This window comes from Anopheles coustani, chromosome 3 (genome assembly GCF_943734705.1).
Source record: "Anopheles coustani chromosome 3, idAnoCousDA_361_x.2, whole genome shotgun sequence".
NCBI classification, from domain to species: domain Eukaryota; kingdom Metazoa; phylum Arthropoda; class Insecta; order Diptera; family Culicidae; genus Anopheles; species Anopheles coustani.
This window is the reverse complement of record NC_071288.1, coordinates 79202153-79217475: the sequence shown is the minus strand read 5'-3', so window position 1 is coordinate 79217475 and position 15323 is coordinate 79202153. Positions and strand designations below refer to the sequence as shown.

Sequence of the window (15323 nt, the reverse complement as noted above, 5' to 3'; positions counted from 1 at the left end):
TAGGCCCGTGTTTTATTTTTCTTCCCTCCAATGGGCCGTTTTCGTTGGCCCATTGCCTTGGCAGTAAATGTCGTGGCAACCGCCGACCGGAAATAGCACGTTCGGGCCCACGAATGGACGGCCGTTACTGGCGGGTTCGGAAAACAGGCCACACTTCCTTCCGGTAGCAACCGTTTAAGTTAATGGAAATGGCCTTTCGGAAGGTGAGGAATGGCTCGCAACAGCCTCCATAAAACGTTACGACGAATATGAACCATTTGTTTTCCTTTCGCAGAAAAAAAAGCTTCTTTGTTAACAAGGTTTTCCGAGTGAAAAGAAAGGAAACGTTGTGTATGATAAATGAAAGGAAAATTGACAAACATAAAACTTCCTTTGATTCTTCTTTATTGTTCTTAGAATCGATCCCAATACTAAAACACTTAGAAACTTCTTCTTCAACAGTTAGCCGAAAATATCTAAACATATTAAATTTTCATACGGTTTTCCTATCGAGTCTACTAGCTCCTTATGTCCAATTTCAACCCGTTTAGGGTAACCAGAAATCGAAATGGAATCCCGTAATGAAGATTTATGGAAGGCAAAGTTAAATCTCACCAAAACCAAAACCATGCAAACCGATATCGACAGTCGGGCGAAGCGCACAATATTGTCCGGGAAAGCTAGAGTACTTTTGAACAGTCCTAGGAAGCTAAATAAAAATTTACTGCCCATCGTGGGCGGGAAAAGAACCAAATATTAAAAAAGGGAAGCAAAGGATAAAGTGTCCCAAAATAGCCGAATGACCCGCAAACGTTCAACGGGAAAACCTTCATTTCACCACCGGCGGGTGTCGTCGGAAGGTCCCTGATTCCCGGAAGTGGTCAACCATGGTAGTGGCGAAAAAAAGGGGAGTATTTGCCATTATCTGTCCAGTCGTTTTTTTGTTCTTTGTTTGGATTTTCCAGAACAATATTCAAACGCTTCCAAACGACAGGATATCTGGGGTAGATCGCATACAAGAATCTCCCGGAACTGGTGCCGGATGAACGCACGGGATGATGGCGCCTTTCTTTTCCCGGACCTTTTATTTTTTACTGCCAAACGACGCTTCCTCTAGGACGAAAGCATGGGCTACCGGAATCCCACGAAAAATAACCGCTTTCTATACAACAGTGGAAAGCGTATGCATCACGAATTTCCTCCAAGCCATGGTGCAATTTAATAATTTCAATGATAAATGTGTCACAGCGGGATTGAGCCGCGGGTCCCGGAATGGCACTACCGGGAAATCGGGCTCTGGCGTCGCGTACGGTACACGGTCACGGAGTAATTTTCCCCACTAATGCCCGTCGCAAAGTTCGCCCGGATGCCGCAGCTTTTCGCTGCGCTCGGACTGAAAGTGTAATTAATTTATTGCAAAAGTAATCCACGAGGGATTCGCTTATCAGAGAGCCCGGGAATAGGTTTGAAATCCCTGCCGGACCGGAGGCAAAAGCTTTCGCCCGTTAGTCAATCGATAAATATCAATTGCGATATCGATGCGATTGTTTTCAGCGGGAAAAGTGGTTCGGAAAATAATTACAACGAGCAAAAACACAAAATCAATAGTTTCATTCGTGATGCGAATAACAGTAACATGAAAATAGTGTTGCATAATGAATATTTAAAAAATAGTCTTCATGCCGGAAAAACCAGTGGCGTAATGCTAGTACAATAAACAAGCACCTATCAACCTTTCAACATCACCGCAATGAAAATCGAACCATAGCAAGCAAAATGGAGCAGAAAGAGATTTTTGAAAATTATGTTCGATCACATAATACAAAATCAATAAACAGCACATTATTTATGTGTGTACACATAGCTTGGATTAACATGGCCAAGGAAACCCCAGACTCTTCAAGTACGGAGTGTACGAAAGACCCAAAAGGACGAAGCGCTCGTGAATGGTTCATCGAACATACGTCGTCGTCGTCGTCGTTGCCATTTTCGGTGTCGACCAGAAGGACACGCATCATTGGATGTATCGTTTTCCTCCAATCGTTTGCCCTTTTTCCCACCCACATTCATCTTCCCACCGGGGGGGCTCTGGTAGGCAGGGCTGGAAAGGAGGTTTTCCTTTTGACGCTGGTGTCGCTGGAAACACCGGGTTTCATTTTTATATCTTTTCCTTCCGCTCGGGAGCACCTGTCCTCTCGAGCGCTTGGTGTCGCCGCAGAAAGAAAGTAAGCTAAAGGCTAACGAGTTTTCCCACTTCTTAGCCTTCTCGCCAGGATCCTCAAGCTTCCGACTGTTGATATCCTTTGTCCCACACATCAAGGCGCCTGTATACGTAACGAGTGAACCAACCAACCCCACGTGCTCGAGGCCGGAAAATGGCTTTACAGGTACGCAAACGGTGGGAAAAGGGGCCAAAAACATACTCCATCAGTTTGGTCCCGATGTTGGTGTGTGTATGCGCGCGATAACAGCCTGTCCCAATGCACCGTTTTTCCCCACCTGCTGCCATGCGAGAAAGGTTGAAAGAAAAGACTCATTTTCGGCAGGGGATTTTCTTGCCCATCGTCAACGAAGGAAAAGGCACCATCGAGACGAAAAAACGTTGGGTTGGTCAGCTTTGGCTTTGGTGTGGTGTGTCGTTCGCCGAAAGATGGAGCGTTGTTGAGCGAACGTAAAAGAATCGTAATAAAACTAACGTTCAAATTTATGTTTGTTTTTGTTTTATTTCCAAACCCTCAAGATAAAGAAAAGGTCCGTAGACATCTGTTTCATTGAATAAAGAGGAAAACACAAGCATTCAGCGGGGTTTACAAATCTTGCTAGGCAAGTCTTTAAGAAAAACAGGTTGTGTAAATGCCAAACTCAAAAATTTAAAAGTTTTAAATCATTTTGTTTGTGGAACATATTGGTTCAAAAGTGTTTTACAGTTTAAAGTTAAAAATCATTATTTTTCAAACATAAAAAAAACCTTTGTTTGAATACAAAAACTCCATGTTTCCCCGCATAACAGAAGTAATAGAGCTGTTTTACATCTTTCCATGGGGATAGTAAGAAAAACAAAAGCGGTAAAGATTTCCCCATCGCAAAAGAAAAACTCTTTATCTCTGCGGGCGTCACTGAACATGGCTTCGAGAGCAACAAGCAAACGCAGGAGCGAACGTTCGCTCGTCACCGTCTGTTGGACACATTCGTCTCCCAAGGGGAAGTCTTGCGTCAAATGGAAACACGGAACGCATCCAAGTATGCGAATGCGTGTATCCTTGCTTGGAAGCGAGAAAAAGTTGCTGGGACACCGCCTGCCGACGTGAGGATATCTTAATCAAAAGCACATTCATCCATCATTTTGAAGACAATGGTGAAAGCGCGCAAGGCGAATGGGTGTTCCATTTCCCTGATAAAAATATCGCTGCTGAGTTTGGTTTACCGTTGCCAGAGCGAAAGGGACTCGATCGATCGGTGTCTTTTTTTCACCCTTTTTCCTCGAACCGAGAGCGGGATTTTCCGACGTTTGACAACGAGAAACGAGTCAGAAGAAAAGGCACTCAATTAATTGCTGGCAACGGAGTCGAAGAGACTACAGGGTAAATATTCGTTTTCAAACCAAACCTACACATTTTTGGCAACGTAGAGTGATAAGATAGAAATTCTTCAAAATTCTCAAAAATGCCTGCAGTACATGTTTTACATCGTGTCAAGAAAAAAGAAAAACAAATTCAAACGAAGAAACATTCAAAACGTGTTCTGTGTGACTCGTTTCATTCAACTCAACGAAAAGCTCCGAAACGATTCCGACTAATTTTAATGTCCTTTTCACTGCAAACACTTCAACTCGGTGGCGTTCGACCGAACCGGCCGGTTCAGCAGAAAAATGAAAAATTGAATAAACAGGGGAAGCCAAGTGGCAAATCTGGGCAGAAAATGAAAAATACACTCCAAAATCGTAACGCCACGCCCGATGCAAACGACCCATGAAATGGAAAATCTGCTCCAAAGCTCCCCAACAATGTCCTTTAGCTATATTTTCTCCTCCTCTGTTTCTTCTGATTCTACCCTCCCCTTGACCCGGAGTCCGGATTCATTCATTTGATTGATGGGGTTCGTTACAATTTATAAGACAATTCCGTGAAAGTTTTAACCGCAACCCCGCGGGGCAGTAACGATTTGATTACTGGAAGCATCGAATTTGCCCGGGCTGCTGAAGAAATTAGTTACGCCAGTGTGGCGTCAGGTTTTCCGAACGACAATGGCGTGGGTATGGTTTTTGAGAATTATTTAATCACCATTTCCATGCCTTGGTATGATTTCCATTCGTTTCTGAGGCAAGATTTTATCCATTTTACGACGTAAATGTTCGATGCTTTGTTTGAAATTTTAGCAGGAAAATTATAACTAACGTTCCGTGATGTCTCATTTGACGAAACGATGTGTACTGTTTCCAATGGATCAGTTTTTTGACTCTCGATCAAGTTATGAACTCACAGTCAAGTGGAAAATTCCAAGAAAAACGAACCTCCTCAAGAAGGAAAAATCGATTCTGGCAGAAATCCACTCACGTCCCTTTGATACTATCCCGCCTTTTCGAAACAATTTACTCAAAGGAAACAAAAAAAAACACAAAATTATGAACAGAAAAGGGAACAAACTTCCGATTTTCCAGCAACGCACGCTGGGCACGCAACAGCTTATCGGATTTATATCGGACCGTTGATTCGGCTTGAAATTGTTTATGTAAATGACATCACAAGCGGCCACGGCGATGGCAAAAATCCCCATCCCCTGCCTAGGGAAGGAGGGTAGCCGAAGAGGTTGGGCTCGGCCCTGGATTTTCCGATCGCAGAACGTATTTCGCCCCGCTCAGCTCGAGCAAATCCTCGGTGTGCAGAAGTAAGCGAAGATATTCAACCAGGAGTTTTCCGTTCCCAAAGCCGCCTGGCATCAGCACGCACTCGGTTTTGATCCGCATCGAACGTCAATTATGGCGTGAAAATTGAAAATATTTATGTATCCCACCGAAGCCAACCCAGGAATGGCGCAAGAGTGGGAGAGAGTGGATTTTCCGTCATGTGCCAATCATAAATTAGCCATTCGGAAGGATGGTTGGGCCGGCTGTGGAATGGAAATCGCTTTCCCCGGCCCAAAGACGGTGCGTCGCCGTTGCTTTGGGATGAAATTTCCAAATCTCTTCATCCCTAGCATCAGGCGAAGATGCGTTTCCCTCGTTGCAAAGCAATCCCATTCGGGGAAAGTGTGACAGGAAGTAGCAAAGTTTTGTTCCTTTTGATATTTGTTTCTCAAAAGGGGAAATTTGAGGAAGAAATTCTTCGAAAGTGTATTTTTTCCCGCCACGCATTGTTTCGCCAATCGCTTTCCAAAGGGGGCAGAAGGCTAAAAAAAGTTAAACACCCTCACTTACTACATGATCGATTGGAAAACCTTTCGGTTGCGATTTGGGAAAACTTTCTGTCAGTGTCACGTGCTACAATCGGAAAAAGAATGGTAATCCCCCGGCGAACCACGCTCATCCCAACTCCAACCCCTCGCCGTCTTGATCAATGCAGCGAAAATTGTATTTTTTCGCAATTATTTTCCCATCAGATAAAAGGTAACACGGAGCGAATCCTTGCCCACCGCTCTCAATTCACCGGCGGAATAACTTAGCACTCAATTTATGTGTGTGCAATTTTCGTGACTTTTCGAGCGGGCGTCCGTTGCCGGGGCGCAAAACCTTTTGCTCTATTTAATTTATACGCCATTTAGATGTAATCACCGGGCATCGGGAATGGGTTCACAGTTTATAATCTAGTGCCGACCGATCTGCTCGCGCGCTCTCCCAGGGCGTATAATCGCACACGATCAATAAATTACCTTTTTGCGAAGCGCCGTGTAGCGAACGAAATAAAACAGCTTAATTTACCCGGAACGACGCTTCCGAAAAATCGAGTGTTGGGAAAAAAGAAAACTTTTGGAAGGCGAAAAATAAAATCCTCCCGATCCCGCCCACCCCCTTTTGATTCGCGCGAGCCGGAGTCGGGCCCGTTCCGGAAACGAGCCAGGAACCACATCGTACACACAGTAATCGAATTGAAACGAATCGTAAAACAGGCACATGGCGGGTGGGTGGGGGGGAGGAATCGTGGTTTTTTTTTCTTCCCGCCCGGTTGGAGGATATCTTGGCAACCTACCCAGTAACGTAAAACATCCTTTTTCCACCGGTGAGTTTTACCGGTGTTTCCCGGGGTTCACACGTGATAGCAATAAATCTCGACCCCATAAGTAAAACCTCATTAATTTCGATTCTGGCCGGGTGCGGTGGCGTAAATGTGGACGCCGCTCTTTCCGGTCGGCCCTCTTCCACGCCGATCGATAACGACCCAACGCGTGGGGGGAGGGAGTTTGGGGTAGTTACTGTGATAGGGCACCGTCGGAAAAGCGGGGGATAAAAAGGAACATTGAAACAGACGCCCGAAATGTACGGAAAAACGGAAACCTCCTCCACCGAATGCGGCACCATATCCTTTGCCTAATTTCTTCCCAAACGGAGGAAAACCGGGAAGTGAGGAAAAAAAGCACCCGAAAGCCGGAACTGGCGAGCTCATTTCCAGCGCATTAAACTTCCCGGGTCATCGCTGGGAAAGGGAAACGGAATAACGATAATAATGAACCACCCCTTGGATGGTGAGGGGACAAGGTGTATCGGATTGCATGGCCCCCCCGGAGGGGACACCGAGGGCTTCCTAATTACAAATCCCCAAACTCCATCCCCGAATGGACGCGAGCCGATTGGGGGAAAAGCGGGTGCAGAGAATGTGCAGCTTTAAGTGCCTTTTCGCAGTGCGCTTACTTGAGCAATCGCCCGTTCGCCGATTTTGCAGTAGCTCGATGTTTTTCACTTGCAGGAACCGGTCCCCCGACCGAAATCCAGCTTCCTGCCAGGATAGTGGAATAAATTTAGCGTAAATTAAATTATTTCTAGATCATTAAGGCCAGAGTGCTTCAGCAGAAGGATTTTGTGAGGCAGCGGTTAGGCAAAGCCACATTCGGACCAAGGTCTGGACCAGCTCATGGACGTCTTTGAGGACGCGGGGAAGAGAAGAACTAGTTCGGGGAGTAGACCATTCACCACATTGATGAAGAGAGAAACTATAATCCTTTCCCTTGTTGCCCTGATGTAAGTGATTTTCTCTCTTAAGAACTCCACCCGAAGGATCGAAGTTGTTATCTGATCGAATCGGTTGGTTATCGGTTACCCAATGGTAAGATTTTCGAATCAAAACAAGCTTTTCTAAGAAACATTTCCAAAGAGATTACCTCGATGCTATGGAATGAATCGTTTCAGGAAGGGAAAATCAGGAGCAGGAAAAAGCCCTTCCCACACCTCGGTTAGCGCTACATAACTTAATTAATGCTACATCGATCCTACCTTTTCTTTACATCAATTTTGTTTGTTTCCCGCCGGTTGAAATGATTTTCAGCATGTACTTTCATTAATAATTAATTTGCTTCCATAAAGTTTTATATTCAGATATTCGCCCGCCATTCGGGTCCGGGTCCAATAATCCATTATACATCTGATTATAGTGGTGCGAAGGCCGAAAAACCTTGCAGTCACCCCGAAAGTGGGAAACATTTGCGTTACATGAACTCGGCACGGGGGCTATAAAAATAAGGTGCCGAGTTACATTATATTGCTGGTTATTGCACTTGGAACAAAACCACACTCGGCAGGCAGCGCACACTTGCCCCAAATGTTGAACAAGGAACTGCGAACAAGGGGGATTTTTTTCGTTATTCCCAATATCCGCCCGTCGGTCTGATTGAGCAACCGAAGCTCGACGAGACAGGACGAGTCGAAATTAGATTGTTCCGTTTCGGTTCACTCCAGTTAGTTATTTTCTCACCTTTCTGCGGCGCATCGATGGTGAGGTCGGAAAAACTGCTGATTCCGACGCAGAACCAGCGCGAGATAAGAAGCCGATAACTTTGGTAACGAGCACGCCCGGCCCGAGACGTCGGTGCGTAAGGAATCCTCAGGTCCATCAAGCAATCCACCGCTCCGATCCTTGCGGCGATGGTTCGAGGGCGATGATAAAGAGCGAGCATTTAATTTTCCCTCGCCTTGCACGGAATGATGCGAACGCTACCGGAATCGTCCCGATAACGGCCACGTTGTGTTTGTGTTTTTTTTTTCTCGCTCCATCTTTATATTCCCCTCCTCGAGCACGTCAAGTCGGATATCTTGGTTTATTTCACCATATCCTTTTTCCCTTCGCTTTTATTCCTCCCGGGTCGGGTTGGGGGGATTGCGTCACAATCTCGACCCCGGCTCCCAACCACCCCCGGGGAGTAGGCCATTTCTCTCGTCGGCTTATCAGGCCTCTCATCCGAAACTACTTGAGCTTGGCCAGACCGGGACGGTAGGCTCACCTCGCGGAAACGGCAGCCCAACCAAAATGGCGATGCAAGGCGCCTTTCCACTCCGTAGTTGTGAGCTCGTAAAAGTAAATTATTAATAGTAAAATCTCATTGGCCCGAAGCCAATGGAGCAAAGATCTTCGCGGTTCGTACGTTTGCCGTGAGTCGGACGCAGCAGAAAGATGGCATAACGCCGGAGCATTTATCGAGGCCCCGAGACATCGTCGGAGGCAGCACCGTTGTCGGAAAACTTTAGATTAGATATCGCGCAGCGCATTGCAGCGCGCACTTGCAAATAGGGCGAAAGCCAAAACGAAGCGAAGGTACAAAGTGCTGCTTGTTTGACATGTTTACGAACGCCATCGCCTTTTGCAATTGTTTTGTCTCGGGAAAACGCGACACAATTTCTTTCGAAATCACCGAGACTGTTTTAAATTTCACCAGAATGGGCTGAGGACGGCATGGCAACGAAATAAAATTGTAGATGAAACTCTCGTTAGGAGTTCTAATTTCGTTTTCCTACGCCTTAAATGACGTACTCTATACGCTGTAAGTGCCTGAAAGCTGTTTCGAATTTTCTTTTGATAACATTATAAGGAACCAATCTCCACCGACTCGTAGTTGTTTTGCAATTGACGTCAAATCCACCCCCGACAGCTTACAATTCACACAATTGCAGAAGTTATCTCTTCCGAACACACTTCTGCAGTCTTTGGAGACTTTGCTCGCGAATGCAGACGACGGTAGCGCTGCTCGGAAGCTACTTCTCGAGACAATAAACCATAACAATAAATCAACGCAAAATTAATTTTGAACGACTTCCTTTACTGCAGCGCACGGGCTCAGGTCCGCTGCATCGCGTCCGGTGGCGTCTGACACGTTGCCACCTGAAGACAGAGGAGGATTTTCAACTTCCAAAAAACGCAAACAATGATTACGAACCCCGCGACGGAAAGTCAGCAGAAGAAGAACCCGCTGCATTAGGTAGCCTTAGTCTCTCGTTCGATAAATCACCTTTCAGCAGTCGGATATTGATGAGCCGTGGTTCCGTTCCGGGCCGAGTCAGGGCACGGGCGAAGAACCGGGCCGAGGAGAGTCATCCGTGGCGCAATGAAACGATCCGTAAATAATTTATGACCAGCGCTGGAGAGCTTTCCTCTCACGGACGTGTGTCCGAGGGTGTGTCCGAGAGCGAGCGATGATTACGTTGCATTTCCCACCGGCGAACCTTCAATTTGGTCCAGCGAGCTAAAGTGGTCACGTTGCTGGAATACCTTTCGGCTTTCAGGGACACCGGGTTTCGATAAAAGAACCATCTTTTCATCGTAGGTAATGACATTTTTGGTAGCATTAATGAACCTTTCGGGAAAAGGACATCAACATCAGACCTTATTGCTTTCAGGTGAAATAAAAAACTGGAAGCAAATAAGGTGGTTTTTTCTTGTTTTCCATACACCCTCCCCTCGTGTGGCTTCAGTTTTTCCGACAAGGGTAGTAAGCTTCTGTTGACATCTTCCCTTCCCGTCATTTCCTTTTTAATAATAGTGCACAGATAGGAAACCACCGTGATCGGGCGGTCCGTGTCCTTGAGGAAGTGAAACCAATGTCATCGGGATTGGTGTCCATGGCTACAGGTTGCGTCCGTAAAACAGACAAAACAATAACAGCGCACTTTTTCTCTCTCTGAGGACAAAACAACCAACCTTCCCTTCGGGACTAAGAAAGGAAACATTACGGGATCAAATAACGTATTGGGCAATCAGTTTCGAATGGGTCGCTTCTTTCCATCCACGAACACCCGCACAACCACCAAGGGGAACAAAAGGATACACAATTTTCGCAACCTTGAGGACGGGGAAAATCGGGGAACGGATCGCGGACCGACGACATTTTGAAACACGACGATTTTCCTGTACTTGCATTCACTTCCCGATACCCGCAAAATCCTCACCGCGACAAACGCGCTGAAAGCAGCCCGAGCAGGAGTCCGGAAAATGTGGATGTTTTGTTGAATTTTCCAAAACCGAAAGGTTTTTCGCGCGGCAATTTTGCGGAACGCGCTGCTATGTTCGCATTTATGTTTCTGTTCGGTGGGATTGTTTGTGATTCTAATTTTTTCCCACCATTCCTTCCCACCCTGCAAGAACCCCCCTCGGTAGGGGAGGGGGGTTTTCAAATGGGAAAATTATACACCGAAGCCCGTACCGTTCGCCGGAGGGGCGGAACGAATCCGTGTCGGGATTGGGTGGATGGATTTGGCCCCAAAATGGACTCTTGTTTTTGTGTTCAATGTGTAGGTGGTTAGTTTGTTTGTTTTTTTTTCTCCTCCAGGTGGATATGGCTGGTGGGGGCCGAGGAAAAATGGAAATTGTTTTCCCAGCCCGCCCGCGGCAGCGTTTCAATAAATATCGCCAAACGGCAAACGATCGGTGGAATGGTTGCGATGAAAAGCTCGAGCCGAAATATATTGCGCTAATCACATAACGTAGCCGGTTTTTCCCCCCAGCGTTCCGCTGAGCGGTTGCTAGTTTTTCCTAGCCAAGCATGGAATCCAATTATCGGAAATATTGACCTACAGCGCAACCTACATACGATTTACGGAAAAGGGAATGCGAGTGAGCTTTACCTGGAAGTGGACCTGGCCCTGGTCGACCCAGCCGATAACGATGTCCGCGCCGTAGATCGTGCCGTCCTTGGAAAAGCCGAGCCCGATGTAGCCCTTCGTCCGGGCCTGCACCTCGAAGGTGATATCCTGCCCGGTGATGCTCCACAGCAGCCGATAGTCGTCGTCGAGGAAGACCGCGTGGTCCCAGTGGGCGGCCGACGCCAGCGACAGGTTGAGCACGACCAACACCAGCACACCGGCCGCCATCGTCCACCTTCGCCGCCGGGTGGAAAATGGGGTCCCACTGCCGACCGGAAAACACATCCGCACTAATGATTGAGCCATCGATTGGCCGCCCGAATTGATGGAAGGTAACATACTTTGCGAATTTTACTTCTTTCTTTTCTCTTTTCCTCAATAAGGATTCGAACACCTTGTTTGCACTAACACTTCATTCTCTTTCTCATTTCACCCTTTTAGCATTTCACTTTTTTCTCGAACCGCAAACACACGCATTCTTTGGGTCGTTTTAATAATCTCGATCACCTGCAATAGACGAAATAAGAGAAGGTTTTCATTCAATATAAGTTGTTCAACTATCATACAGTGAGGCTAAAAAGTGCTCGTACGGACAAGTTTTTCTTTAAAAAATCCTTGATTTTAGAGAGTTCTAGCGCAAAATAAAACATCAAATGGATTTAGTGCTGGAACGGTAAATGCACTGACACTGTTCGAAACAAATAAAGAAATACAAAATCGTAATAGTAAAACAAATTAGAAACAAATAAATTAAAATTTGTTATTTAGCTAACTCAAAAAATATTTGTTTACTTGGAAATTGGTCACATTCCTGTGAGATTTTTGTGAAACTACTTAATGACAGATCACGCTAATGAAATGATACTCCCATTTGATTTAAATCAAGCATATCTTCATGCGTCGAAAACGTTCAAAGACAACCCGAAAAATAAGCAACGAATATCAAACAAAATGCAAACAAAGAAATCAGGTGGAGGTTCCAACATGGTGTGGAGGTGCATCAGTGTAGCGGGACTGGGGCAGTTGCACTTCATTAAAGGGGTGATGGATCACAAAATCTACAATCATATTTAGAAAAACAATTTAAAAAAAAGTACCGAGAAGTTAAGACTACAAGCAAGATGAATATTCCAACATGATCCAAAAAGATCTAAGGCAAACAGCCTTAAATACCAAATTCTGCTTTCTTTATAATGTCTCAAAACAACTCCATTCACCCTTACAGAGTCCAGATATGGACCTGATAGAAAATCTATGGAATCTATGGATCTTAGATGATTCCATTCGTTCGCATTGCAAGAACAATGGGACAGAATACACCTCACCGTCTAAGCAAATTTAGCAAATTTGCCACGACTAAAAGTGTCATTGAATCAAAAGGATAGTCTACAAAACATAAAATCTATATCCTCTTTTCTCTGGTTGTCTCTAAAATAGGAAAACAATCCGAATTAGACAAATACTTTTTGCGTTCATAATAAATGCATTTTTTGTAATATTTTTCCATTATTATCTGTGCTTTCAAGTTTTACTAACAAATTTGGATGATATATAAAAAATTGGCCAATCCTCTACCAAAAATGATCATTTGAATTAATTTCTTGAGTCTACAACGCTCCGAAGTATGACTTTCCTAAGAAATTTTCGTATAGACTTATACTTTTTGTACTCACTGTACCGAATCAATAAGGCATCCTTCTCATAAACCTATCCAAATGTTCTCCCTTTAAAATACCAGAACAGCACCATGAAGCACATGACTCCCGCTCCAACTTGCTGTTCGGGAATCCTTCGATGGTGGTTCGAACTCACAGAGCAAAGGTTTATTGACGGAAACGTCGTAAGGAAACGATAGCATTGTGTAAGTTTTCCACACGACCACCCAATTCCCATCCGCCCAACCCTCCTCCGAGGGTTTAACGTAGGAAAAGGATATTATTTTTCGAGCAACCGAAGACACTGAATAAAAGATGTGACGCAAGCAGAGTGGTTCACTGGCCTCCCATCGAACGTTTCACCGCTTTGTACCGTTTTAAATGTCAAACACAGGCCCATTGTTTGGTGGAAAGGCACCCGAGCGAGCGTCCGTACGGCGGGCAAATTGATCAATAATTTTAAGCACTTCAGTGTGTAGAGTTGGCGTGGGCTCGAGATGGGAAGTAAAATCAATATCCTTCGTTGAAGACGCTTCGAGAACGTACGTGTCGAGCCTGCTCCGATCGGTTCGACTATTATGATGGTCGTGTAAACTCACCTCCTCCGTTTGTGTTCCATCGAGGAGGCAACGAAGACGCCTGCTTAGACGGTTAACAGTACGATCGACATTAGCGATAAATCGAGAAAGGTCGTCTCCGTAGCTGTAGACACGTGCTGCCTGGGAAAGAACCTTCTCGTTATCGTCTCGGGGAATTTAAAAAAAACCCCAACACCTTTAGTATATCTCCTACTCGGGAAAGCGTGCCTTGCCCTTGAACGTCTTCGATAACCGTCATCGAAGACGACGTGAATTTTGGCAACAATTCCAACTGGCGGACCGACATCGAGCACCAAAATGAGCAATTTATTCCGATTTCCCTCCAGACGGTCAGATTATCATCATTAGAATATCAAATCATAATTATGGTAATGTGTTTTTGTGTGCCGTACGGCAGCTTCAGCCAGCACGCTTTATCCTCCAAGGGCATCGGTATCATCGGTTTTTCTCAAGACGTTCTCCCGTGGCCGATCTTGAAGTCCTCACCACCGGCTCTCGGCTCTAATAACCGCCACTCAGTGGATCCACTTGGTGCGGCTCAATATGACTAAGCACATCACCTTGTTCCCGATTTCGCCCAGAACTTCCAAATCAAATCATCATCCTTTTTGAAGCGCCCGCTCCTTAGAGCTCCTCCTTGGCCGATTCTCGGTACCGACACCACCAAAACAACGCGTTCGTGGCCTACGAGGTGCTTATCCTGCTTGAAGCGCCCAACACAAACATATTTACCTAGCCCACGCTAGAGCCTTCGGGCGTGTGAAGGTAAAACAACACCCAGAAAAAGCAGAGACGTCGGTTGACGTCGGCCGTAAAGCGGACGCGGAAAAATAAAAACCTTCCCAAAAACGAAAGGTGCGTTAAATTTGCGCTCCCTTTGAACGATGATTGAAAGCACCGCGTTTGCGTCCAAATCACCGTTTGCGTGCCGGAGCGTTTTGGCGAAAATCTTCACGTAAGTGCCATTTAATGTAAGTTACGACACGCTTAAAGCGCGCAACACATTTGCATTTTATCTCTCTCGCTTTCTTCTATTTTTAGGACACCTTTTTTTTCCCCCGAACCAGAGTCGCCTCGGAATGAAAAACGAAGTGTAACGATACGGTCCTCTGCAAATGTTTATCAGCGGCGGGCGAAGGAAAAAGTGGAAGTGGAAAATCCATCCTTAAGCTCGTCCCCGTCAGCGCCATCACACGCAAGGGCAGTTCATTTGCTCCGCCAGCTGTTTATAATGTGTCCCGGGTCCATTTGCCAGCCCACAACACATTCGCCCCCGGGATGCGCCATTTTGCGCCTGGGAAATGGGATTAGTGCGGAAAAGAAATGCGAAAACCCCTCTCGTGGATGCATTACGTTTATTATTACGACCTTAATGCAAATTCATAATTGCATTCCATCCCAGCCGTCCCTCGCACGTTCGCCCCTCGTCGGGTTTTCCTTTGCGAATGAATAACAAATGAAAGTAATATTGAAAACTTCCCTTACACCATTAAATGGACCCGGGGAACGAGTGCACCCACGTAAGACGAATGCGGTTTCTCTCTGGCATCACTAATGGCATCGGTTTTGAGGGTGGAATTCATCGAGTGACCTGCGACACCGAGAACCTTCATCGTATTTGCTGGTGCTACTACCGAATGCAAATCCTCTGGCAAGGAACCCTCCGGAGCGGATCAATCCAGTCGTTGATGTCATCGAAAGCAATCGATTCGGGTTCTTTTGATGTCTCCGGAACCCTGCGCCGTTCGGTGCCGTTCGATTAGTGCACGTACTCACATGTAGCGTAAGTTCTTCGTCAGCACAGCCGTACACATTTGCAATCAGCTCTTCGCATTGCTAGCAGAGAAGAAGGTTTTCTTCTGGAGGACGCCATCCGTCGCAGACGCGCATGACGTAAACATCGTTATCGGAACTATTCACCGTTCATCCGCTCCCACCATCGCCGGGTTTCGGGCGCTTTTATCACTGGCAAATTTTCCACCAACATCCTGCCGAGTGCCCGAGCTTTTCCCGGTGCCGGTGCATGTAATTCCA

At 45.9% G+C, this 15323-nt stretch overlaps 1 protein-coding gene across 1 annotated transcript in view; it reads right to left on the bottom strand.

The window, feature by feature from the left end:
- Positions 1–15323, bottom strand: part of LOC131267187 (MOXD1 homolog 2-like) — a 117654-nt gene that overhangs the window by 46040 nt on the left and 56291 nt on the right. The window contains exon 3 of the mRNA XM_058269986.1: positions 11018–11542. Coding sequence (XP_058125969.1) covers positions 11018–11374 — 357 coding nt within the window. The 5' untranslated portion in view covers positions 11375–11542. The remainder of the gene's footprint in view (positions 1–11017; positions 11543–15323) is intronic.